Raw genomic sequence first — 26,005 nt, forward strand, 5'->3', positions numbered from 1 at the left:
TGTCCCATAGGTGGGCCTTTTCACAGAGATTGGACCCATGTCTTGCTTTATCTCTAGACATGTAAGTCAAAATCTTTAATCATCTAGCATCCACAAAAGCCTGGGATAATAAATCCGGTTATTTTTATGTACTGTATTTGTGAATTTGGTTTAATATATTAAGATGTGATTTTAATACATTTTACAGTTATTTTTCACAGCAATACCTGTTGCTAAATACAAAAGCAACTCTGAAACACTTTTTATGTATGTTAAATGTAAGTTTGGCAAGTAATGCATGTTTTGCTGCTATGCTATTCTAAATACTGCTTTTATCATAAAGGCATTAATATACAGTACAGTTATACACATGATATACAGTGTTATCATTTGTAATATGTGTTGTATATTCCTAAAAGAATATAAAGTGTATACTATAAGTGACTTATTAGTTCTACTTGTTCTCGTCTACAGTCCATTCCCTCAGAGATGGAGTTTGATCCAAATTCCAATCCACCATGCTATAAAACTGTCGATGAGGTGAGTGTGGCTGTGTAACAATAGATTAAATAATGTAGCATGAACCAGCCAATTTGATGCACTGTACTCGCTTAAATAGCCAAATAATTGACTGCACAGAATTTGATATAAAGTGTATATTTCATAGGAAATCATATTTTTACTGTGACCTTTCTACTTATACAGTTTTCTTAGTTGTCTGACAGCATAGATGTTAAATAAAAGTATTTAATATATACTGTGTGTATGTATATCAGGGTTGGGTGATAAAATGATAATTATCGCAAAATAACTTTTCATCAATAGAAATATGAGACCTGAGAATTTATTAATTTAGGTATGTTTACAAGTGGCTTGCTCTCTCTCTCAGGGGTGGAGATCGATCTGTTCTTAACTTAATTTTTCTTTTTGTAAAAACTTGATTGCTTTGTTTGGATTGTAATAAAATTAATAAAATAAAAAAAAAAGAAGAAGAAATATAAGACCTGGTCAATACAACATCACTAAAACTTATTCAATCTATGCTTTGACAGTTAACATGAACATCCAGTGATAATGAGAGTAGCGCCATGCCAAACCAATCATTGTAACTCTGTTCCAGCCATGTCAGGTTAGGTTGGCGCACACAGCACTGAGCGTATCACAACAGAAAATGTTAAGGAAAACTTGAAAAGAATTAGCGTTACCAAAGATGACACCCCAATGGACACAGCCCAAGGCTCAAAAGACGATGACATTGTTGGAAAGAGGGGTCCAGAGAAGTCGATAGTGTGGAGATAATTTGGCTATTTAAAGTCTGACCGGAAGAAGAGTAGTGTGCCCTGAAAACTTTGTTGATAGTGTTTTTCCACAAGGATGAGTAATACCACTAATCATTTGTACCATCTGAAGCAGTGCCATTCTTTAGAGCACATACAATGCAGACTTCACTAATGGGGATTTCTTGTGCCTTCTCTTTTGCCTTGGAGTAAAAGCTGACCACAGTTGAGTGATTATGTCAGTTTTGTTTATTTTTTCATTTATATTTGAAAGTTGCTTGAATTTGTACAGAGGATATATACAGAATGTTTTTTGTCTATTTGTGGGTTTGTTTCACAACCTTTTAAAAAAGTTTGAACCTATACAAAGGAAAGGATACAGTAAAGATGGAGGTGTTTTTTGACATTTTATTTTGTATTAATGCCTACTTCATTTATTTGGAACTCACAAAAAATTTACTTTGTGTTCTCCTGTAAAACTTGAAAGCTTTGGTCTGGTCAGAATTAAGACTTCTTCATTTTGTGTTACCTATTTTATTTACAGTGAACCCTCGTTTATCGTGGTTAATCCGTTCCAGACTCTACCGTGATAAATGAATTTTCACAAAGTAGGATTCTTTATTTATAAATCGAATATTTTCGCAGTTAGAGTATAGAAAACCTGTTTACGACCTTATAAATAAGTTTTTTAACATTATTAGAGCCCCCTAGACATGAAATAACACCCTTTAGTCACCATTACACTCGTATTTCCCAATATATTAGACAAAATAAGACACATTAGACGTTACAAATATCATATTATTACTAGGCTCACCCGCCTTTTAAGGCGACCGACTTTTATCCTCAATTTGTATGTGCTCCATGTGTACATCAGGTATGTAAGTGTAGGGAATGAGAACATCAAAGTGCCCATTCATAACATCTCCCGAAAACCGAAAAGTTTTTTTATCCCCTCGAGTGCCTGTCGAAAGTCATACAATGTACCACTAAAGATGGAGTTTCATGCACTAAATAAGCTATAGATGAGAATAAGCAAGCACCATCTTCCCTGATATTTACTACGCATCATCATTATTTCCCGAGACATAATTTTGTCTATTTTTCCAGCGCATTGCGGCCAAAAGCAAGGGAACGATGGGAGCACCAGAACTCTGCTCACATCGCGTCGCTTCGTACCACAAGCCGCAAGTAGCAAGTTTGTGATAAGCGGAATACCGCTACGCTTTGCACTCACGGGACGGAAGGACAATCCTGACAGCTTTTATATAGTAGATTATTGTACTGTACATTTAATTACACACACACACACACACACACAGTTCTTACACATGACCACTAACCTATGAAGGCACGACCTCAGTAGGAGAGTCTTCAGGTGGTGCAGTATCTTCAGCAGGTGCGTTGTTAACTTCTTCCGCTGAAGGAGTACTAGGAGTAGGCAGTGGGTGTCTGGGTGCACGGCTGAAGAACATCTTGATAGGCTGTCTTTTCATTTGCGTGAGGAGGCGTTTGTAGGGTATTGCCATCTTTGATCATATCCAAGAGTTTCACCTTCTCCTGGACAGTAAGCATCTTCCTCCGGCGCTTGGTTTTATTGTTAGAAGGCTTAGAAAAAGCAGTACGTTTAGGAGCCATCGTGGGGCTTAGATAAAAGTTCCCAGAAAGCGCATGCGTAGTGACGTAAGCATGTATGAGAAAAAATCGTGATAGAGTGAAGCCGCGAAAGTCGAGGCGTGATATAGCGAGGGATCACTGTATTTGGAATGGACCAAAGAATTAAGTTGTGCATTTTGTTTATGTTCTCCTGTAACACTTGAAGCTTTTGACTGGTCAGAATTAAGATTTTAGTTCATAATATATACCTATTTTATTTATTTGAAATTCAGTTGTATAATATTCTACAGTACATTTGTCATGTTCAACTTCTGACAAAAAATAAATATTAAAACCAAAATTATCCTTATAATAGCTTTACATCTCATTGAGCTGTAAAAAGGTTTGATTTATATTGTGATATATATCTATACAAACTGATATGAAAAAAATATTGTGCACTCACTGACTCACTCACTCGTCACTAATTCTCCAACTTCCTGTGTAGATAGAAGGCTGAAATTTGGCAGGCTCATTCCTTACAGTTTACTTACAAAAGTTGGGTAGTTTTCATTTCGAAATTCTACGCGTAATGGTCATAACTGGAATGTATTTTCATCCATATACTGTAGTAGAATGCAGCTCGATAGCCATGGGAGGCGGAGTTTCGTATTAAAATATTTAACCAATCACATTTCAGCTGTCATTTGTTGCCAGGCAGAGAGAATAGACTCCAACTCGATAGTCGTGGGAGGCGGAGTTTTGTTTTAAAGCATTTAACCAATCACATTTCAGCCATCATTTCTTGCCAGGCAGAGAGGCTTTCACAATCTGTTGTGGAGGCACTCTGACACAGAATAAATGTCGATTAACCTGTTGCTTCAACCAATCAGATTTTGAGTTGGTGTCAGTAGGGCCCTCTAGTAGGCGTACGGCAACGTCACCGTATTCAGACCCATTGATTGGATAGATAGATAGATATAGAAGTCGATATGAGGAACTCTACGAGGCCATTGAACGCACCGCGCGAAAGATCGTCGCATGCACTATGGCCAACTCCATGGCAGGATTCTGGACAATATTATTTTCCAGACACAGACCAGATTTCAAGACCATGAAAACCTGATGTTTGTCACGCTTCTTGAGCCCCAGAGGTTTCGGGAATACAAGAAAAATTTCATGCATGCAGCCTTCTCCAGTTTAACACAAGAGCCTCGGAGCGCTTTTTGATCTGTCTCGGCTAAAAACAGAACTGACTGTAATGTATGCCATGGATGATTTTGCAGGAGAATCTCCCACTGATCTCCTTGACTTCTTTCATCAGAAAAATCGGAATGAGAGTTTGGGCAGCTGTTCACTTTGGTATATTTGGTGATGAGCATTCCTGTGTACACTGCTTCTGTCGAGCGACCATTTTCAGCCCTAAAGCAAAATCAAACTTATGCTAGAAATACCATAGGGTGGGTTCGCCTTTCAGCATTAGCTTCGATGGCGATAGAAAGTGAGGTTTTGATGGAACTAAAGCGCACGGATAATCCGTACGACAGAGTAATTGAACTGTTTTTGAGGAAAGAGAGGACGATGGATTTTGTTTACAAATAATCCAATTTTGGTGAGTAAAATGTTGCGATTTTCCTAAATAATATTGCAAGTTTATGAGTTATTATTGATGTTTTTTATGTGCGTCGCCGTTGTGGCTGCAGTAGAAAGGAACTTGTTCATCCCTGGTTTGTCTATAAAATAAAGGCATTTATTGTGGCTACAGGAGTATATATATATATATATATATATATATATATATATATATATATATATATATATATATATATATATATATATATATATATATATATATATATATATATATATATATATATATATATATATATATACACATACCGATCTACATACTGTCAAATAAACGAACCACACGACGTGGCGCAACACGAGAGGCTTAGCCCGAGAGGGGGTGCAGTGAGTGTGTACTGATGAGCCCAGAATTAGGGCGAAACACGTGCCGCGTTCTGTTTGCATTATTTGACAGTAAAACTAATTCTATATATATTACCCCCTTGGTTTGAGAAGAACTATGAAAAAATATGAGGTTAGCGCAGAAGAAAAGATCACCAATTGAAGCTTTATGAGTAATGGATACTTTATTCGCCATCAATAATTGTTTTGGTAAAGCCATACTCAGTGTAATCCTCATTCCATGTTCTAAATTTTTTGTGACTAGCCATGATTAAATGAACAGTAAAAAAGTAAGAGCAAAGCGAGGGTGACATCCAGGCAGGCAAGTGACAGCTCAATAGCTCGAATTTGGATATAAGTAGGCTCTATTTAGTCGACAGAAATATCTTTGGTAGGAATGTAAGTTGAATTTAGCCTTTAAATTTCTATGGTGAAGAAAAATTTATGTAATGATGACTAAATTTAACTTACATTCCTACCAAACATATTTCTGTCGACTAAATAAAAATGACTTATATTTAAAATTTAAATAGAACTTGAACAGATACGGTAGTTCGTAATACCCTCGCAGCACTACAGTAAATGCATGTAAGAGCAGGAGTCATCCGTTTTAACAAGCAGCATATTGCACTGATACGAAATAGCCTGCCCATTTAATTATTTAGGAATGGATAGATAAATTAAGATTTTGTTCAAATGTAATGTTTTTCATTTGTCTTCCTCGATGGATTCTGGCACCCCCAGCAACAGCTGCTCGCACCCCAGATATATATATATATATATATATAAACAGTGACAAAACAATTACATTGACAATCATGTTACATTATTTTCAAACTGTTTCCTTTTCTTTTTCATTACTTCTTTAACACACTACTTCTCTGCTGCAAAGCGCGGGTATTTTGCTAGTAATATATATATATATATATATATATATATATATATATATATATATATATATATATAAAAATAAAATGTGTGTATATTGTGACAACTCTAGGGGACGTACTAGTCACCTGACGCAGGAGGCTCACTGATAAAAGCACAAGCTTTTTTTATTTTGTTTCTTCACTTGTGGGCAACTTCTTCCCCGTTCCCACAAGCCACAACACAATCACAAAGCACAAACACAATACTTTTGCTTTTCTCCTTTCTTTTCTTTGTCCTCCACTCCTCCTTGGCAAGCTTCGTCTCTCTCCTGACTATGGCTCACCGAGTAGTCCCTGTTGGCCCCTTATATACAGTTAGTCTCCCGTTAGTGCTTCAGGTGCTTGTTGCCCCACTTCCGGCAGCATAATTTTGGCGCATGTACCCAGATATAGTAATTTCCAGGTAGATTTTATCAGTTTAACTGCGAGGCATGAGCATAATATATATTTTTCTGCAGAGTGAGTTGGGCATTGTTTACCAGGTCCTACTTGGATCCTTAATGCTACATTTTACCTTGTATGAGAGTACTGTTAAAATCGCATACTGTATATACAGTAGGCTTGTATTCCATGCTGCCATACCAGTGTCACCCATAGCTTCCTTTACACAAACAGTAGATCCTGAAAATTTATGTCTCACATGAGGCTATTGAGACCTTCCAAGTTTATGGCTTTATAAATCTAGAAAGTTCTTGAGGACTAAATAAGATCTTGACCTGGGAAATTGCTTATTTGAGTGTATGTAATCACAACTTTTACAGGTAAAATTCTAGGGTAGCCTTCATGTGTGAGAAGGTCTCATGACATTAAGGCAGAACAGCATCAAATTTATGTTCCACTTTATGTTAACATACTCCCCACAAAGCTTAATCAGTCAGTGCATTCACATGCACTTTAGCAACCTGGTTATTCACAGAAAACTGGTTTCTAAAATGCCATGCAAACCTTTCCTCTAGAGAATCTAGATTATTGGGTCTCTGAGAAACCTAGCTAACAGATGCAGCTTTTTCCTGAGTAACCCAGTCATTATGTCATATAAACCCTTCACCAGGTTACAGTTAAGGTTTTTGTAATCTGCATGTGTGTCTGTTGCACTGTGTGTGCACACGCTTTCAGTAGCCACAGGTGGAAACATCCACAAGATAGCTTTCCTAAGGCAAATGCTCAGGTGATCACATTATCCCTTCTCCTGATTGACATAATCAGTCTCAGTATTTCATGTTATATTTAAATGCTTGTTTCCAATAGGAGGTTTTAGCTCCTTGGAAATACGTTCTTTTCAATTGCGGCGTCTTAATGAACCTGAATTTAAATAATTATAAATTAAAAGGGCGATATTCCTCTCGTAGCGATAGGCGGCGACAAACTCACAGAAAAGAAAGGATACACTTAGCTTTGTTTAATATTGGCTTACGCTGCATAGCAGACGGGAGAAACAAGCAATTCTCAATCCTAGGGTGAGGGCCTTGCGTGTCGAGTATGCAGTCATCGTCACAGCATAGGAAGGATTTTGGACCGATTTGACGTACTTTTCATCCGTCCAACAGTTTCTCAGGGTTTGGCAATTCTCCAGGCTTTTTTATACTGCCTTCTACACATGCAGGCCCCCAGATGGTACACAGTACAATTCCAAACAAGAACAGAAGATTTTGTGCTGATAACAGGCAGCAGATTCAAATAGAACACACACTTTTCTTCAGGCTTACGACAAATTCCTCCAGCTGTCCCTGTCTATCACATCCTAGTTGGGCCCCATGATTCTAAATGCTGACACTTCTTGTACTAAATCTGGCCCAGCTATGCATTGACACAAAAAGGAACAAAAATCATTTACAAGTGTTTTACAGAGACAGTGACATTAACCTTATTAGTATAACAAACTTATTATAACAAACCACCCTTTGTCACTGGATCTGTGGCAAAACAATCCCTGAGGAACTTATCCACAAAGTAAAAGGTACTCGATCCCCCTTCACAATATAAACAGCTCCTCAAGAATGCTTGTAAAGACATAGGGTGTAGTGTCTATCTAGCTCCTGCTTCACTCATCTAATATGCAAATGTAGGTAAATATTTGTAATGGTAAAAATGATAATTAACAATACAATTGAATGAAAAAGTATATTTAAAATAGTGTTACTAGATGGTGACCACTTAGTGAAAAAATCCCACCAGTGATGTGTGGAGATTTCTTCAATTTCTTGTTTAAGTTCTCCACATTCTATAACCATACTTTGAAGTTTATGGTCTAACTCGCATACTGCGGTTAACAGAAGCCATCCTAATTCACCGGCAGCTTTGCGTTCCTTTTTATTCCTGCGTCCTAGCTTGAGTGCCAAAACCGCCTTTTGGACACATGAAGGATTAATTTTGCCTTCTAGTTCAGGCCACGCTATTGGGGCAGTATATAAATTAAATACCTCAGCCACAGGTGTCCAAGACTGTGCGCGTGACCACCCTGGTATTTGGGAGAGGACCTGACTGAGACCCTCCATGCCGACATTATTCGAAGCATATGTTTTAAATATATGATTCATCATAAATATACGGCTTATTAATATAGCTACAATCCTGCTTGCAACACCAGAATGTTTCCGATAGGAGGTTTTAGCTCCTTGGAAATATGTTCTTTTCAATTGCGGCGTCTTAATGAACCTGAATTTAAAAAATTTATAAACTAAAAGAGCGTTAACCCTCTCGTAGCGATAGGGAGCGACAAACTCACAGAAAAGAAAGGATACACTTAGCTTTGTTTAATATCGGCTTACTCTGTATAGCAGACGGGAGAAGCAAGCAATTCTCAATCTAAGGGTGAGGGCCTGGCATGTACAGTATGCAGTCATCTTCACAGCGAAGGAAGGATTTTGGACCGATTTGACGTAATCTTCATCCGTCCAACAGTTTCTCAGGGTTTGGCAATTCTCCAAGCTTTTTTATACTGCCTTCTGCACGTGCAGGCCCCCAGATGGTACACAGTACAATTCCAAACAAGGACTGAAGATTTTGTGCTGACATCAGACAGCAGATTCAAATAGCACACACACTTCTCTTCAGACTGACGACAAATTCCTCCACTGTCCCGGTCTATCACATCCTAGTTGGGCCCCAGCATTCTAAATGCTGACACTTCTTGTACTTAATGAGGCTCAGCTATGCATGAACACAAAAAAGGAACACAAATCATTTACAAGTGTTTTACAGAGACAGTGACATTAACCTTAATAGTATAACAAACTTATTATAACAATGCTTATTGTAAAATGTTATTGATTAGATCCTACTAGGTTTTAAAAAAAAAGTTTTGCACAGATCCTGTAAGTGAGAGTTTGATTTTTTTTTCCCCCAATTTCAAATACTATAAAACATAAGTTACCCACTGACTTAAAAGAGATGAGCTAGGATTCTTCTAGTTGAGCAAGATAAGTCTATGTGCTAATAGTGAAGTAAAAGCAATTACAGTTTGTTTGTCCTTCTCCACCTTAAGCCAATCTGGAAGTACACCAAACACAGCTGTTAATGGATTAGGATAAATTGTAACTCCAAGGCTGTCTGAAAGGCATTTAAAGTTTTTGGTCCAGAATGATGTTAATTTGTTGGATACCTAAAACATTTGGCCCAATGAGGCTGGGACTTGATTGCAACGTTCGCAGGTTGGATCTTGCCCTGGAAACATTTTGCATAATTTTAAACAAGACATATGTGCTCGATAGATGATTTTAAGTTGAATAATTGTATGCTTTTCGCATATGGAGCTAGAGTGAATTCTGTACATGGCTGCCATCAACTCCTTTTCTGTTGAGTGAGAAATCATTTTCTCCACTGAATTTTGTGATCTTTGAAACGAAGGGACTTTAAAATGTTTTAGTATATTACAAGAATTCTGTCTGAGTCCTTAAGACTGATCAATATTTTTTCCGGAATAGAAATAGGGGGGAAGTGACGAAAATTGTTCAGATTTTGCTTAGTTTCTTAGATTTTGTAAAGTTTTTAATTTGGAGGTAGTGCAAGAATTATGTTGCTGGAAAGTTAAATTTGAAGTGTAATTGTTGGTAGGATACAAAGACATTGTCTACGTCCAAATTTAAAAGTGATTTAATCTTGAACGTTTTCCAAACCTTTTAAAAATTGCATACATTTAAGATGGTGGAAAAAGGTGGATATCTTGCAGACGTGCTACAAATAAAAACTTCTCTGTCATGAAGTACTTCCTACATTGGTTCTGTATTCTGAGAGAATGATGTACAATTGGGTTGTTAGTATATTGACGATAACTCGTATTTACTGGGGTTCAAAGCAAGGAATATGAAGAAGTACTGCAGGATTTTATTTCTATTGTGGACCAAGCCTTTGTATGTTCATCCATTTATGTCAATGTGCAGGTTTTTATAGCTCAAATATTTGCCGCCCAATAATAAAATTGAAAGTTAGGTAGAGCCATATCACCTTCTGTCTGAGGTCTTTGTAGGGTCACCCTTTGGATACATGGATGTCTTGAATTCCAAATAAATGAGGTTATGGTTGAATCTAACTTCTTAAAAAATGATTTATTGATATATATTGGAATGCTTTGAAATAAAAACGAAGGTTAGGAAGGATATTCATCTTGACAATATTAATTCTTCCAGCTAAAGTCAGATGAAGTGTAGACCATCTATGCAAGTCTTGCTTAAGTTTTCCCATGCTAATGCAATATTTATTATTCAAGTAAAAACACCTGTTTTGTTGCTATGCCAGCATCACCAGACAGCTCAATGGCAGAGCCTAGTCACACAGCCAAGCAGAAGTGTGTGCTGCATGCAGTCCGGTAACAGAAACCTGTTAATAAAGTACCAGTTTAGTTTTAATCCCCCTATTTGCTATAGGTATGTTGAAACAGTGTAATTGGGTGACGTAGCGGCTATTAGTTGTTCATACCACAAATCTTCAGGGGCTCAGGTTTACTGAAATTTACTTAAGAGCACATAAAGTACTAGATATATTTATAAAACATAAGATTATTTATAACAGGCTTCATGCTTTTTTCCCATATACATAATGGCCAATGATGTTTAACTCTATTTTGCATAGTTTAAAGACATTGGGAATGTTTTTTCAAAGTTCAGAAGATTAGTTTTACGTGTAAATGCGGATTTTTAAGAAACTAGGTTTCTGTCTTACCTTGGTTATTCGCCTTATCTTGGTCATGCATGTACCTGTAAACACAGTCATTGATTAAGGCAGCAGAGCTAATTAACCAGTGTGCCACCAATTTATTTTGATTATATTCTGATTTGCTTTAATTCCATGGAGTGCATGGTCGTCAGCTAATACTAATTAAAGCAGTTGTACAAGTTTTGTACTTCTGTTACTTATTGATGAAATGTATAGGGAAATTTACATTTTAAGCAAGATTTTTTTCTATATTCTTAGAATGTATTATTAGATGTAAATAAATAAGTCGCACACTATTTTCATGTGAATACAGGGAGTAAAGTTGAAAAACATGTGAACTGCATAGCAAGAGTGCAGTTTTGTAATGTTCTGATTTTTAGTGCATTGTATGTAGAATATGTGGCTTTATTTGTAAAAGGATTGTTGTGTTTATGGGTAGCTGCTTGCTTACTCTTCACGGTTCTGTTCATAAACCTGATTTTTCATACTGCTTTCTACTACAGGACATTGTAATCCAACAAGATGATGAGATACGATTGAAGATTGTGGGAACAAGAGTGGATAAGAATGATATTGTAATTATTTATCCATTTCATTTTAAGCATGACAAACTATTTCACAAATGTAATATCTTCTTTTAACTTTATCCTTTTACTTTGCAGTTTGCAATTGGATCACTTATGGATGACTATCTTGGTAAGTTTGTTTCTAATTAAAAATTTTTAAACCAGAGATATAAACCATAGGGTTTTTTTCTGGAACATCTGATGAATACCATTTTTAACTTGCTCATACTAATTTAAAACTAATACGGAAATAGGTGTATATAACTGGAGCAGTATACGTTTAAGTCCATTTTTCTGTTACTGAAGACTTGCAACAAATGCTAAGCAAAAATGACTGAAATAAAATGCATTTTCCCTGTCTATTTGTGTATTAAGTTTGAGAATGAAAAATAGCTTTAATCTGACAAAATTGCTTAAATGATAATGTTCAGTTTTGCTGACCAAAAACACCTTGTAATGAGTGTTTCCATTTGCTATATTGCTAGCTTCAAGTGACCACTGCAGAATCATTAGTTAACTATCAATAATACAGAGCTAGTCAAAGCTTTGTATCAGTAATTTTATCACTAGTTCCTTTCTCTGATACTGTAATTTACATCAGTTTGTAGGGATGCTACTGTCAGGTTTTTTAAGGCTGATGCTGATCAAGGATTTCATGTTACTTGATCGGCCAATTCCGATACCTCTTTTTTTTTTTTTTTTGCTGTGTCCCTTTAAAAACATTTTATACTACGCTCCTGCATAACCAGACACACAGAAGCCTCATGTCCTATATAAAAGTTTATTTTTATAATTAAACTGTAGATCACATGTTTTAAGTGTTCATTTATTATTAACAAAATGAAATCTTTTACGTCTATTGTTCAGTGACAGGAAAAATACTTCAATAAATAAAATTTCCTTAGAATACTAAGGATACTAAAGTTGGGAGCATGCGTTGATCAGAGCGTGTGTTGCTGCATTCACTACAAAGTGAACCACCCAGGGTGCTGAGATGTCACCCATTGCACGCCTGTGAGGTTTTTTACAGTGGATGGAGTGTCAATCCTGCAAAAACCCAAGATACATACTAATACAATATGTACAGAAATATTTATCCATAATACATATGGCATAAAATGTTTCTCATTATTACAAACTATAATATTGTTTGATTTTTTTTTTTCTGTAATATACCTACCTGAAATAAGGCTTATTACAGCTTGTAATTGCATTTTGTGTGTGTGTGTATGTATATATATATATATATATATATATATATATATATATATATATATATATATATATATATATATATATATATATATATATATATATATATATATATATAATAAATAATACATACACACACACACACAATCTATGAAAAGGTATTGGCAATTAAACACTGCTTAAATGTAAATACACCTGCATTTATAGGTTTTAATCGTGTACAAAACATTAATTGCAGTTATTTTAAATGTTAAAGTACACATTTACTATAGTTACACTGAGCAGACAAGCACCAGTATATCAGCTACACATACATAATTCTTTAGGTGTAATAAGCATGGATTACCATTTTAATAATGTACTACTTGTTTCTTACCAAAATGTATACTGTATGACACACAGCAAAAATAACACAGTACAAATCTTTAAAAAGGCCACAAATGTATCAAATATTCATCAGTTCTTTATTAGGAAGAAAGAAGACTAAAATGCTGTTTAACAAGTTTATAAGTAAAAGACACATTTTTCTGTTAATCTAACAAGCCTATTGTTTACTAAGCACCAATTTCAAAATTCTTTATCTTTTCTTTTTCCAATTAAAAATGTTAGCTGCTGCACTTAAAACAAACTCACTGCCCAAACTCAAATGGTGTCTGTTTTTATTTAAAGACTTAAATAAAAAAGTCTTGAATTCATTAAAGTAGCTGTTCTTGTCATTTGTTAAATTGCACAGGAAGACTTCAATGATTCCTTTTTTCCATTTATTACTCAACTTTCTTTAACATAAAGGCTAATATTCCAGTAGTCTGTTGCTCTCTTGTTAAAAAAAAAGCCTTGAATGCTTTGTTTACACTGTAAGATGTTCCCTTTAAAGAGAAACAAAAAAAATTCAGACACTAGCTCAATTACTGTAATACCTTGTGTAATGGAGCAATGCTACTAAATTACCATAAAGCCTAGAAAAGCAAAGGCTGAAAAGATTGTTTTTTGTGATCAACCAATTTACTAATCACCAATCAAGTATTTTTTTTGTGAATATCAGCTGATTTAGATTGGTGGCCAAGCAATCGGAGCATCTCTGTTATTCTGTTGCTGTTTGAGTCTGTTACTTTGTGAATATTTCTTTGTGTGCAAATTTACATTTTAATTTTCTTGTTCTTTTGTCTGCAGGTCTTGTCAGCTAAACCTCAGTTTCTGAAGCAAGAAATAGAAAAATCTGGAAGTGATATTTTCTTTATGTCTGAGAATGTTTGTTTTAGAATATTCTGGGCCTATCTATTGTATGTTTATATTCTGATGAAGTAAAGGTGCACTTTCTGTAATAATTCAAATGTTGATACTTTTTTTGCATGAGTTTCTATAGTCACAATTGTATCTATATATTTTAATTTATGTTTCATGAGAAGGAGTGGAAACCTGTGGGCTGCTATGAGAAGAGAAACAGGAAGGACATAGTCTATGTGGCAGGGATTCTTCACCCACTTTGTGGAGTGAAAGTGGCCATGGTTTGTTGCAAAGGAGATGTGATGCCTCCTAGCCTAGGTGGTTGTGAGAGTGACAAGCACTCTGGAGATCTGGCGGCAAACCAGAAGACATTCTAAACCACTAAAAGATGGTAACAGATTAGACTTTGTTTTCCTTTTAAAGTAATGGGTAGTATCAGGCTGCATGAGAATTATATCCCTTGTTCTCACTTTTACCAGAGTAGGGTGCTTCCAGAGTTTGGCCAGAAGTAATCCTAAGGTGGGGCTTAACATCCAGTAATGACTTAGAGGCATTTCTTTTAACATCATAATGGGATGTTTTTGTTTTTGCTAATGATCAGGACTATTAGCCATATTTGTTTTAGCAGCAGAGTTTTAAAGAAGTTCCATCAGAAACTGGCAAATAAAAGACCATGACACTCCCAGTGAGGTTGAAGTTCGTAAAGAAAAAAACAAAAAATCCATTCTGATTTAGAAAATTGTCTTTCAGTTGCCTTGCATACTTTTAAAATAAACATAACTAAACTCCTTTTACTTTCGACTGCTCCCGTTAGGGTTTGCCACAGCTTATCATCTTTTTCTATATCTTTCTGTCCTCTACATCTTGCTCTGTTACACCCATCACGTGCATGTCCTCTCTCACCATATCCATAAACCTCCTCTTAGGCCTTCCTCTTACTTGGCAGCTCTATCCTTAACATCCTTCTCCCAACACGTAACTAAATATTTTTTTTTAATTGTTGAATGATAAATTGTTACATGAAAGTAGTATTGTATCAATGTAGTTCTAGAGTGTGCTGCAGTTTTCAGCCAGACGGGATGGGAGTACGTATTAAAAAGGGGAATTTATTACACAGCGGCTGAGTCCAAGTCTGTGTGCTAGGCTGTGTTTCAGTTCTGTCTCACAGTGCTCCTGCAGTGACTATCAACCCGTCTCACTTCTCTGACCTCATTCTCCAATTCACACAAAAACCCCAATTCTAAAAAAAAGTTGGGACGCTGTGTAAAATGTAAATAAAAACCACATGCAACGATTTGCAAATTTCATAAACCCATATTTCCCAGTTGAACAAAGAAAACATATCAAATGTTTAAAATGAGATACTTTACAATGTCATCAAAAATATTATTACCTCACTTTGAATTTGATGGCAGCAGCACGTCTCACATAATATCATTGTTGAGGGTCTGTGCAAGAGACAAGGTCGAAAATCAATATTGGATGCTTGTGATCTTCGGGCACTAAGGCAGCTCTACATTAAAAACAGACATGATTTTGTCATGGAAGTCACTGCATGGGCTCAGGAACACTTCCAGAAATCATCTGTTAACACAGGTCACTGTGCCATCCAGAAATGCAGGTTAAAAGCTCTATTGGGCAAAGAAAAAGCCATAAGTGAATATGATCCAGAAACACAACTCTCTTCTGCAAAGCTCATTTTAAATGGACTGAGGCAAAGTGGAAAACTGTTCTGTCAGATGAATCGAAATTTGATATTCTTTTTGGAAAACTTGGACACCGTGTCCTTAGGACTAAAGAATAGAGAGTTCATCTGGCTTGCTATCTGCTCTCAGTTCAAAAGTGTGCATCTCTGATGGTATGGGGGTGCATTAGTGCCCATTGAACTGTCAACCTGCACATCTGGATAGGCACCATCAATGCTGAAAGGTATATACAGTGTCACAGACGACTGGGGTTCTGACCTGGCAGGGACGCCTAAATGGACCGGAAGATTTTAAGAATAGCTTCCGGGCCACAAGGGGGCAACTGCCCTGTAGCAGGAGAGGACCACGGGAAAGGAGAAAAAGGGTTATGAACTGTTTGGACCCGTGGCCACCACCAGGGGGCGACTTAAGCCTCGAGCGACCTGGAAACAGTTACTTCCGCCACACTTGGCAAGATGGTGGAGGAACCTGCCAGGGACGCCCGGAGTGCTTCCAGGGCAAAGGGCAGTACTTCCGTCACACCAGGAAGTGCTGCCGGAAGATCATCACCAGCCACCTGGAGCACTTCCGGACGGGAATAAAAGGTGCCGCCTCCCAGCAATCTGGGGGCTAGAGTCGGGAGAGGGAGCAGGACGAAGCTCCCAGGAGGAGATTGGCGGCCAAGGACTGAGAGAAAGAAGGAATTATGGTGATTATTACTGTGAGCATTGTGTGTCGTGTTTGGGACTGTGTTTATTTAATGTTTAATAAACGTGTGACTTTTATAAAGATGTGGTCTCCGACTGGTGGTGTCTGGGCAAGTCTCACAACAGTTTGTACAGTAACATAGCCCCCATTCAGACAATGTCTTTTTCAGGAAAGGCCTTGCATATTTCAGAATGACAATGTGAAACTGCATACTGCATCTATTAAAACAGCATGGCTTCGTAGTAGAAGATTACAGGTGCTGAACTGGCCTGCCTGTAGTCCAGACCTTTCACCAATTGAAAACATTTGGCGCATCATGAAATGAAAATATGACAAAGGAGACCCAGGACTGTTCAGCAGTTAGAATCCTATATGGGACAACATTCTCTCCCAAAAGTCCAGCAAACAGTCTCCCCAGTTCCCAGATGTTTACAGACTTGTTAAAAGAAGAGGAGATGCTACACAATGGTAAACATGGCCCTGTCCCAACTTTTTAAGATGTGCTGCTGCCCTCAAATTAAAAATGAACTTAATCTTTTCTTAAAATTGTACATTTTCTCAGTTTAAATATTTTGATATGTTTTCTATGTTCTATTGTGAATAAAAAATGAGTTGATGAAATTTGAAAATCATTGCATTGCTTTTATTTACATTTTACACAGCATCCCAAATTTTTTGGAATATATATAGTATACACACACACAAATATGGAATAACCTTCATTTTCCAAAACAACAATAGCATGTAATGTTTCTTGAGAAACTTGTTTCATTTTTTGGATCTCAGAATTGAGCATGCAACCCACGGAAAGACAACTTAATTGCTTTATTGGCCAGAATTAAAGGTTTCATCTGTTCCAACAGAAATACAATGGTTTCTCTAATAACCAATTATAATTTAAACATAATTAAGAGTGAAATAACACAGTTCATTATTAGAATACTGGAGTAATGGCTGCTGAAAAATTGGCTTTGCAGTTGTGTGCCATTGTTCTTTATAGTGTGTAGGTGTGTATGTATTTGTTCTTTATACAATTCCATGGCCTTCATCCAATCTCAACAAAATTTTGTATACGTATTCTACTTTGTCAGAAAGAGACAATAGGCTACTTTGGAACCCAATATTTTAGCCCTGGGGATACCAGGAGAAAGTGGTAAGGGGGGGTTCTGTTGTTGTGTTCCTTATACAATTCTACACTTTTGGTCCAATCCTAACAAACTTTTGCTCATATATTCCACTAGCAGACTACTTTGAGACCCAAAATTTTGACTAGGATGGTGGGGGGTGGGATGTACCTTTTTAATACAGAGAGTTTTTAGGACACTGCCTTTTCTTAGATTTTCATTACTGAAAAAAATGTAATATATTTCAGGGGTCAAGGTTCAGGAAAAGGCATTGTCATGTATTTGAGTAAATTAATATGTCACACATAAATTATTGCTTGAGAAACAAATATTTATTTTTTTAATTTTATCAGTATTTATATTTTATCAAAACAATGCTTCTTAAGTAAACAGCTGCAACTGGCAATGTGTTTTCTGTCGCCAAATAGAAGTTAGATAGTTTTGCCTTAAAATTACTTACCTGGGTTTTGCTTCTAGTAAATTAGAAGTCGCTCATTTCAGGCAGTAATAGTATATTATAGGGTAATGAGTGTCACACTGGCTACATTATATACATGGTAATATAGTTTTCACTACTACATGTAGATCTATGTTAAAAGTAGTCTTTACAATATTTTCTAGGATGACTACATTTATAAATTGAGACTACCGAGTTCAGAAACAAGGTAAAAAAAAGTTGTGAATACTTATGTACATGGGCTTTCTCAATTTTTTTATTTTTAATAAATTTGCAAAAACCTCAAACTTTTTTCACATTATCATTATGGGGTGTTGTGTGTAGAATTCTGAGGAAAAACATGAATTTAATCCATTTTGGAATAACGCTGTAACATAACAAAATGTGGAAAACGTGATGTGCTGTGAATACTTTCCGGATGCACTGTATCATTGCTACTTGTTTTCTCTTCAATTAACTAAAAACTGTGAATACACCTGTTTAAGAGATGAGGCAGCAATTGTAGAGTCAGAATCTTAAATGCTTTGACCGTTATGAATCTAGAATAGGAATCTTGTATGAACTAATTAAAATGAGTCACCCCAAAAATGTTACATTAAAAGCAACTGGCTAGAACAAAAACCTGCAGACACTGATGGTCATTACTCTAGAACACCTGCTTTTTGATTATCCTTAAGTTGAAGACTCACTTCTTGTCTTTTATTTATCAATTTTCTGAAATTGTTTTAGTCTTACAAATTTAAGTGTGTCTTATTTGCTGGTTTGGCAGGTAAACTCTATACACATGCCTGGCACCATAACGAATACATCATAAAGAATTTTTAAATGGGATTAGGCCATTCCACCTAACAGACATTTACAATTTCCAGTCATCAAGTGGCTATGAACATAGTGTAACTGGAAGTAGGGATTTCAGGTTTGAACCTCCGGAAATATATTTTATGATTGTTCCAACTGATTAGCCATAGAGGGAATTATTATTCATGTACATTCTTGCTCAAAGAAATGAATTCCTGGCTACGCCCCTTGACATGAAATACTGCTTAGTCATAATTCAGACATTCTATAAGGTGCCAGTTTCAACCACATTGCTAGGCACCTTAGACAATGGATAGTTTAATTTACTAACATGCTCTCAGTGTATAAATGTTCCTGACAACACACATCATATTGTAATGTTCATGGTTAGGAGTAGTTAGTAATACTGACACGTGTATTAAAATACAGAGCTTAATTTCATCTAAGAGAAAACACAAATTATGTTACATACTCCTTGGTCTTGTTTCTATGCTCCCACCACCTGAAACTATGTATCCATCCATCTGTGCAGTGCTTTCAATAGGCTGCCTTTCTACAGCAGAGCACACTATAGAAAACATTTTTAATACCACAGTTGATTATTACTCCTTATGTTCAGGTAGGCTACAATGTAATTTATTTGTGGGGTTTTCACACTCACTCCTTCTAATACACTGTTTCAGGGTTGGGATGGCAATGCCTGAACACTTTCAGTATCACTTGTTGGGGAATTAGACAACCACAGACAATTCAATGTCTGACACACCCACACAGTAACCCGTAGATGTTTAAAAATATACAGTTTCATTATTTTCAGGAGTAGCAGGAGATAAAATGCACCTGTAAATTCACATACAGCACGTCCAGATTTAACATTTAAAGGGAATCAGAAGCTCACATTTTGAAGTTTTACAGATGAAACTATAGCCCAACTTGTTAAGATGAATTTTAAACGTTATTATTGATTTTACCACAGCGATATCACTTACAGTATGTAAGTGACAACCTGATATTTCATCAAGGCTTTTCTTCCTAAAGTAATTCTCGTTGTTCCAATATCTTGTATTACATATGAAGACTATGAGAGTAGACAAATAATCGCCATGTCATCTATTTTCAATGAGTTCCTGTCTTGCCGTGATAATGATGTCAAACTTTGCGCTCCTGTGACTGTTAAGTTGACAATCCAGTGCGAAAAAAAGTGCAGATAGCAATATACTGTAGTGACATTCTCATATAATCAATTAATTACTCGATGCTTTTGTTTATGCAAGTTAATTCTTTTTGTATTTGGTAATTATTGATATAGAATATAATTCACACCAATATAACACGGACTGCTTTATGGCAATAGTTAGAAAAAACGATACTTTTTAGTTACTTACGCAAATACAATTTTATACATTAGTATGGTGCAAACACAGAACTAGACCCTGTCCACACGTATCCGGGTATTTTCAAAACGTAGCTTTTAATGCGTTTTGACCTTTCATCCACACGCAAACTACGGTTTCGGTCCCTTTTGAAAAACTCCTGTCAGGGTGAATGAGACTGATAAAAAACTCCGTTCTTTCTGTCTTTCTTTATACCACGTGCGTGACCCTTTAATAAATGACCCCTACCTTTCTATCGGCTTTCACCGAATGGACAACTCACGACCCACTATTACTTGTAAACTGCCAATTAAGATTGATTTCATGATTGCCCTCGCCTTTTCCCGTCATGCCCCGGTAAAACAGTCACGGCCAAGGCAAGCGACGCAGTGCTGGCACGGACGTAAAGCCACGCCCATCCACGATCTCTTGACGGACTGTCGACGTACAGCTCCTCCTCTTTCTCTCCCTCAAGATGGCGAACGGGGTGAGTTTTTATTTAGTGGATGTTATTTGTTTCTAATCGTCAGTAAATCGCGGTCATCCTTTGCTATACTTTATTCTACATGTGCCATAAGTTCAAGTCAATTGTCTCTGTGGTCGCAGAGTGTCTCATTTTATAGACTGAAGTCGTAGGATTGTGCTGAACGTGCTTTAAGTAGCCGGCAGACGTTTTTCTTTTCTTTCTGCTTTTTTGAGTTCCGCCGAAATAGTTCAATCTGTCCGGGTTACGTGTAGAAACAATTTTAACTTTTTTTTTTCTTCTACAGAGATGTCTTTAAACTATAATTTGTCCTTCATAGCGTGTAATTCCCTATACTAATTTCTCGCTGTTTGCTCTCCTGCTACATTTCGTTTGCTACGTAAGAGTTAATCACTTCACAGTGTTAGTTCACAAATAAGTACATTGACAATTGTCGTCTATGGGTTGAAAAGTAAACGCCAGCACTTCTTATTCCCTTCGTCAAGACTATATATCTGGTCCCAGTGCGAACAAGGAGGGGTAATTCAGGTGTGTCACAATCGAGCGATGGTGCTAATTTAAAAGGACTGCCTGGGAAAGCAGCAGGTCAGCTAAATGTAAACCCACACATTGGTGGGTGTTTCTTATTAATAAAGTGGGCCTCACTCAGAGGGTAGGAAATAAAGTGGTAAACTCCCAATAAAGTGAATGTACCACATAGTTCATCTTCAGAGAATCATTTGCAGCCCTTTTCTGTTAAGTTTGCCCGTTAAATGTTTTAATTTCATATTTTAAAATCCAGCATCCATTTTAAAACTTGGAATAAAATAGTTAATTAAAATACAGAAAGCAATGTGAACTCGCTCAAATTGCTAACTGTGAAGGACAGGGCTAAATGCAATTTAAGATTTATGTGTTTTGAAGATAAATGTTTTGTTTTGGATAGAAACTTTTTAGGGATTGAAGATGCACACCTGTACCTTCCTGGCTGTTTAATGAAGTAGCCACAGCAACCATTAAATTTAAAATATTGAGATATTGTTGGTTTAAATTGTTATGCACCTAGTGTAGCAAAGATTTTTCTTCTTAAATCAAGTCAATATGCTTAACCCAGCTATCCAACACAATTTAAAAAAAATATGGATTGGATTTCTGCCTTGAACCCATTTATGTGGCAATAACCTTTTGAATTAGATTAAATGGATTCTAAAAAAATTTTGGAACCCAGTGGAGCTGCCAGTCAGTCATTCTCAAGGTGATCTTTGCTCTAGCCTTCCTGAATCAGACTATTCAAGGTAGGAAGCAACCCTAGATTGGGTGCCAGTCCATTGTGCACTCTTACACACAACCACATTTGGGCCAGTTTAAAATCAATCAATCAACATTTATTTATATAGCACATATTCATACAAAAAAATGTAGCTCAAAGTGCTTTACAAAATGAATAGAAAAATAGAAGACACAATAAAAAATAAACATAAGTCAACATTAATTAACATAGAATAAGTAAGGTCCGATGGCCAGGGTGGACAGAAAAAACAAAAAAAAAAAACAAAATCCAAAAGCTGGAGAAAAAAAATAAAATCTGTAGGGGTTCCAGACCACGAGACCGCCCAGTCCCCTCTGGGCAATCTACCTAGCATAAGTCAAACAGTCCTCTTTGTATTTAGGGTTTTCATGAAAGGACCTGATGATGATGGTCACGTAGACTTCTGGCTTTCAGTCCATCAATGTTGGTGCATCATGATGCTTTGAGTAGGTGGTACCTACCCAAGTAAAAGTAAAAGTACCCAGTTAACCTAACCTGCATGGATATGTGCGAAGCGAAACCCACATAGATGCAGTAAAAAGGTACAAAGTCCATACGGACACAATCCAGAATATTTTGCCACTAACTCCAGCCTACATGCTGTAGTACCAAACATTTGCAGTAAACTTAAGTTAAAAATTTTTAAAGTGCACAACAAATGCATGTTCTTGGTCACCTCATTCTGGATTATTACATAAGCAGATGACCACTATTTAATTTGGCCATAAAATTCCTGAATGTCTCCATCATATGTGACAATGTGTTAATTACAAGGCAGACCATGTGCCATGACAGGTGTTTAGAAGAGAGAGGAAAATGGAAAATACTTCATAATAGTACAAAAACAAATGCTACATTTAATTGAAACTATGAGATCAAAGTGAACGTCCTTAGCATTAACTTTTAACAAGTATGCTATGCTAAAATAGTACTTATTCAACTTTGATTTAAATGCTTAGAGTGATGAAGCTTCTGTGATATTGGTTGATAAATTATGAGTTTAGGTGCTAAAAGCTGAAGAATCTGAACTTTAGATAGATTTATCTTCAGAATTGTAAGTAGTCATCATGTACCCCTAGTGCAAAATTACTAATAAAGTATTTTTTTTTTTTTTAAAACGGCCTTCAGTTTATTTGGAAGTTGAAGTTGTTTAAGAACTTGAGTTACATGGTAATGTGTAGTTCTAGGTGTGAATAATAAGCTAAATATTAAAATGGACCGTTGTCCCTGAGAGACTTAAATGCATGACCTAAGCATTTCAAAATCCAAGTGCTTTAGAAACCAATTTAAATTTGCAATATGTCTAAATTGAAGGTCAAATAAAAATATATCCACTAAAGGTTAAACCCATCTTAGATGAGTGCCCATCCACTAAATGAGCTGTGTTTGTCTAAATTTAAGTCATCCATCATATTTTATTTCTCTAAAGCAGTTTTTGTAATGAGGTATATTAAAGTATTTTTTAGTTTAAATGAAAATGGATGGAGTGTTTGCAAGTAACATTAATACTGGCCATTAGAACTCCCTTTTTTACATGGTGTTTGCAGTTGTGTCCTTGTAGTTCCAGGGAGTTTTGACCCTTGCCTCCACCCATGCTGTGTTTAAAGGTTTTCTCAGTGTCTACACAATTTTCTGTGGGTGCTCTGGTTTTCTATACGAAGTATGTGCCAGTTTGGTTAATAGGTATCTCTAATCTGAATTGGCTTATGCTCAGGGGGTGGGTTGTCTGTACATGCATGGTATTGACCTAGCTAAATTAAACACGTCAAGAACATAGTTGGTTATTATAACACTTCCTCATTGAGAGTTTGTCCATTGTCATAATTTTTTTTTTTTTTTTTGCTTTTTTAAATTTAATCTTTTACATGTTTCTGTGAGTGATTTGGAGGGAGTGGCCTTTTTAGGATCTCAAGTGACTGCAGATTAAGTTTTCTTACTTAGTACTGGTTATTCCTTATAGATATGTATAAATTAAAAAAATATATTTGTAATCTTTTATGGTTGAATTGTTGAGCTGATGTGTGTTTTTTGTTTCCTCCTCTTCTTGACTTGCAGACTCTGTACACCTATCCTGATAACTGGCGGGCTTTCAAGCCCCTTATTGCTGCTCAGTACAGTGGCGCCAAGATCAAAGTGGCATCTTCCCCACCACAATTCCATTTTGGTCAAACAAACAAGACACCCGACTTTCTTCAAAAATTCCCTATTGGAAAGGTACATTGAGAATGTAGGAGGTGGTGGTTATAGCTTATTAAAATAAATAATGCTTTGTAAGAATTTGTGGCTGGGGGTTAGGAGAACTGGCGATCTCTAAAATTAGTTAGCTTTAGATGAAGCCTTGCAGTCTGGTTTGATGTGTGTTCTAGCTTTAGTTCAATACTTTGTAACTTTAACACTGATTTGTTTGTCTGGTGTTTTTTTCCCCTCTCTTTCTCAAAGAAAATGTACTACCTGATGTGTGTGGGGCAGGTTTTGTTTGTTTAAGAATGTGTGTGCGTGTTTTTTTTTTTTGTTTGTTTTTTTTGGATCATAGAATATGGAAATGTGGACACAAATGATTAATGTAATACCCAGTAATCTTGATTTTTTTTTTTATTATTATTTAGGTGTTGGTCTCTTTGCTGTTCACCCAGTCTCTCTCTCTCTCTCTCTCTCTCTCTCTCTCTCTCTCTCTCTCTCTCTCTCTCTTTATTTATTTATTTTTTTTTTTTTTGCAGGTTCCGGCATTCCAGGGAGATGATGGCTTCTGCCTGTTTGAGAGTAATGCCATTGCTCATTATTGTAAGTCTCTGAGCAGTTTTTAATGATTGCATATCTTCTTGCTCTTCGGTGTTTACTCAGTGATGCAGTGGTGGTTGCATTTGTTACCAATCTGTTTTGGTTAGTAGTCTGTAATGGAATTGTACTTTTTTTTTTACACTTTAGGTATGCATCCTTTTTCAGTTTATTGCATTTTCTTTCATTTATTCTAGTACCTTCACATTTATGAAACCTCAACACAGTTAAGCATAGTGTATCATGAGAAATGAGAGGGACACATCAAAGGTGATATCAGTTTGTATTATTAAAAATTGTACTCTTGTTTTAGCTCTAGTAAAACTTGGACAAGACTACTGTATGGAAGGGTTTTTTTGGTTGGCTTCTTCTCTTAAAGTGAAAAGACATACACAGGAATTTAAAGTACCCATGCTGTCTTTGAGAAAGAGACCAAGCAGTTGGTGCTTAAATGAGTTGGTCTTTATAAAGATTGTGGTATGTCATATACTAGATGATGGTAGGGCTGCATTGTATGTAAAGGTTACATTTCTGACTAGATTTAAAGATTTTTTGTTTAACCCATTATGCACCAATATCTTAGATAAACATGAACGATTTATCTGTATCTAGTTGCATCCAAGCAGAATGTAATAATGTGACCAAAGCAATAGTAACATCTTTCCTATAATGAAACTTTGATGTTGTTAATCAGCAGTTTGGATTGCATTTTTCTGTTCGTTTAAGTAAGGAATCCAAATGAATTTTTTTTTAATTTATTATTCTTCGTTTACCTACTTAACACAGGAGAACCTTTTCTTGTAGGAGACATTTTGAGAGAGTAATTCTGTATATAGTCTCAATTTGGGTAAACCTCCTTAACACCAGGGCTATTCAATTACAAATTCATTTGGGCCAGATTTTTAAACTAAAATTTTAGCTAGGCCATACATTTTTCAGCAGCAGGTAATACAAATTTTAAAGAAACACAAATGTTTTGAAATAAGTAATATTCATTATTTCCATTTTAAATTTGATCACATCTGACACAGGCACATCAAAATCTTAGGTAGTAGCAATTGGTTTTTGTTTCCATTTTTTGAAATATATATATTATATATTTATATTTATATATTATATATATTTATTTATTTATTTATTGATTGGTGATATCAGACATAGGCACATCTCTGAATGCATACAAACCAAAATAGTGCACAGTATTGGCTAACATTTGTTTCCCTTTTGAAATATATATTTTGGTCATATGACCCAGGCACATCACAAAAGTGCATTTAATAGAATAAACAAAATAGAATTACCAAAGCTATCCGTGTGCACACCCATAAGTGATAATAGTGACACACATGAATACAATATCTACTACACACTGAGTGAAAATGGGTTTGCTTTAAATCACTACATGTGT

The 26,005-nt window shown here is 36.0% G+C and overlaps 2 protein-coding genes across 2 annotated transcripts in view; both read left to right on the forward strand.

Moving 5' to 3' along the window:
- The window catches only part of polr2g (RNA polymerase II subunit G), a 29,441-nt gene extending 15,435 nt beyond the window's left edge, over positions 1-14,006 (forward strand). Inside the window, exons 4-8 of the mRNA XM_039760698.1 lie at positions 11-61; positions 454-519; positions 11,407-11,478; positions 11,566-11,599; positions 13,852-14,006. Coding sequence (XP_039616632.1) covers positions 11-61; positions 454-519; positions 11,407-11,478; positions 11,566-11,599; positions 13,852-13,865 — 237 coding nt within the window. The 3' untranslated portion in view covers positions 13,866-14,006. The remainder of the gene's footprint in view (positions 1-10; positions 62-453; positions 520-11,406; positions 11,479-11,565; positions 11,600-13,851) is intronic.
- A 6,430-nt stretch (positions 14,007-20,436) lies between these two features.
- The window catches only part of eef1g (eukaryotic translation elongation factor 1 gamma), a 50,562-nt gene continuing 44,993 nt past the window's right edge, over positions 20,437-26,005 (forward strand). Inside the window, exons 1-3 of the mRNA XM_039760699.1 lie at positions 20,437-20,537; positions 23,878-24,036; positions 24,540-24,603. Of these exons, the coding sequence (XP_039616633.1) occupies positions 20,526-20,537; positions 23,878-24,036; positions 24,540-24,603 (235 nt within the window). The 5' untranslated portion in view covers positions 20,437-20,525. The remainder of the gene's footprint in view (positions 20,538-23,877; positions 24,037-24,539; positions 24,604-26,005) is intronic.

This window comes from Polypterus senegalus, chromosome 8, assembly GCF_016835505.1.
Source record: "Polypterus senegalus isolate Bchr_013 chromosome 8, ASM1683550v1, whole genome shotgun sequence".
Taxonomy (NCBI): Eukaryota; Metazoa; Chordata; class Cladistia; order Polypteriformes; family Polypteridae; genus Polypterus; species Polypterus senegalus.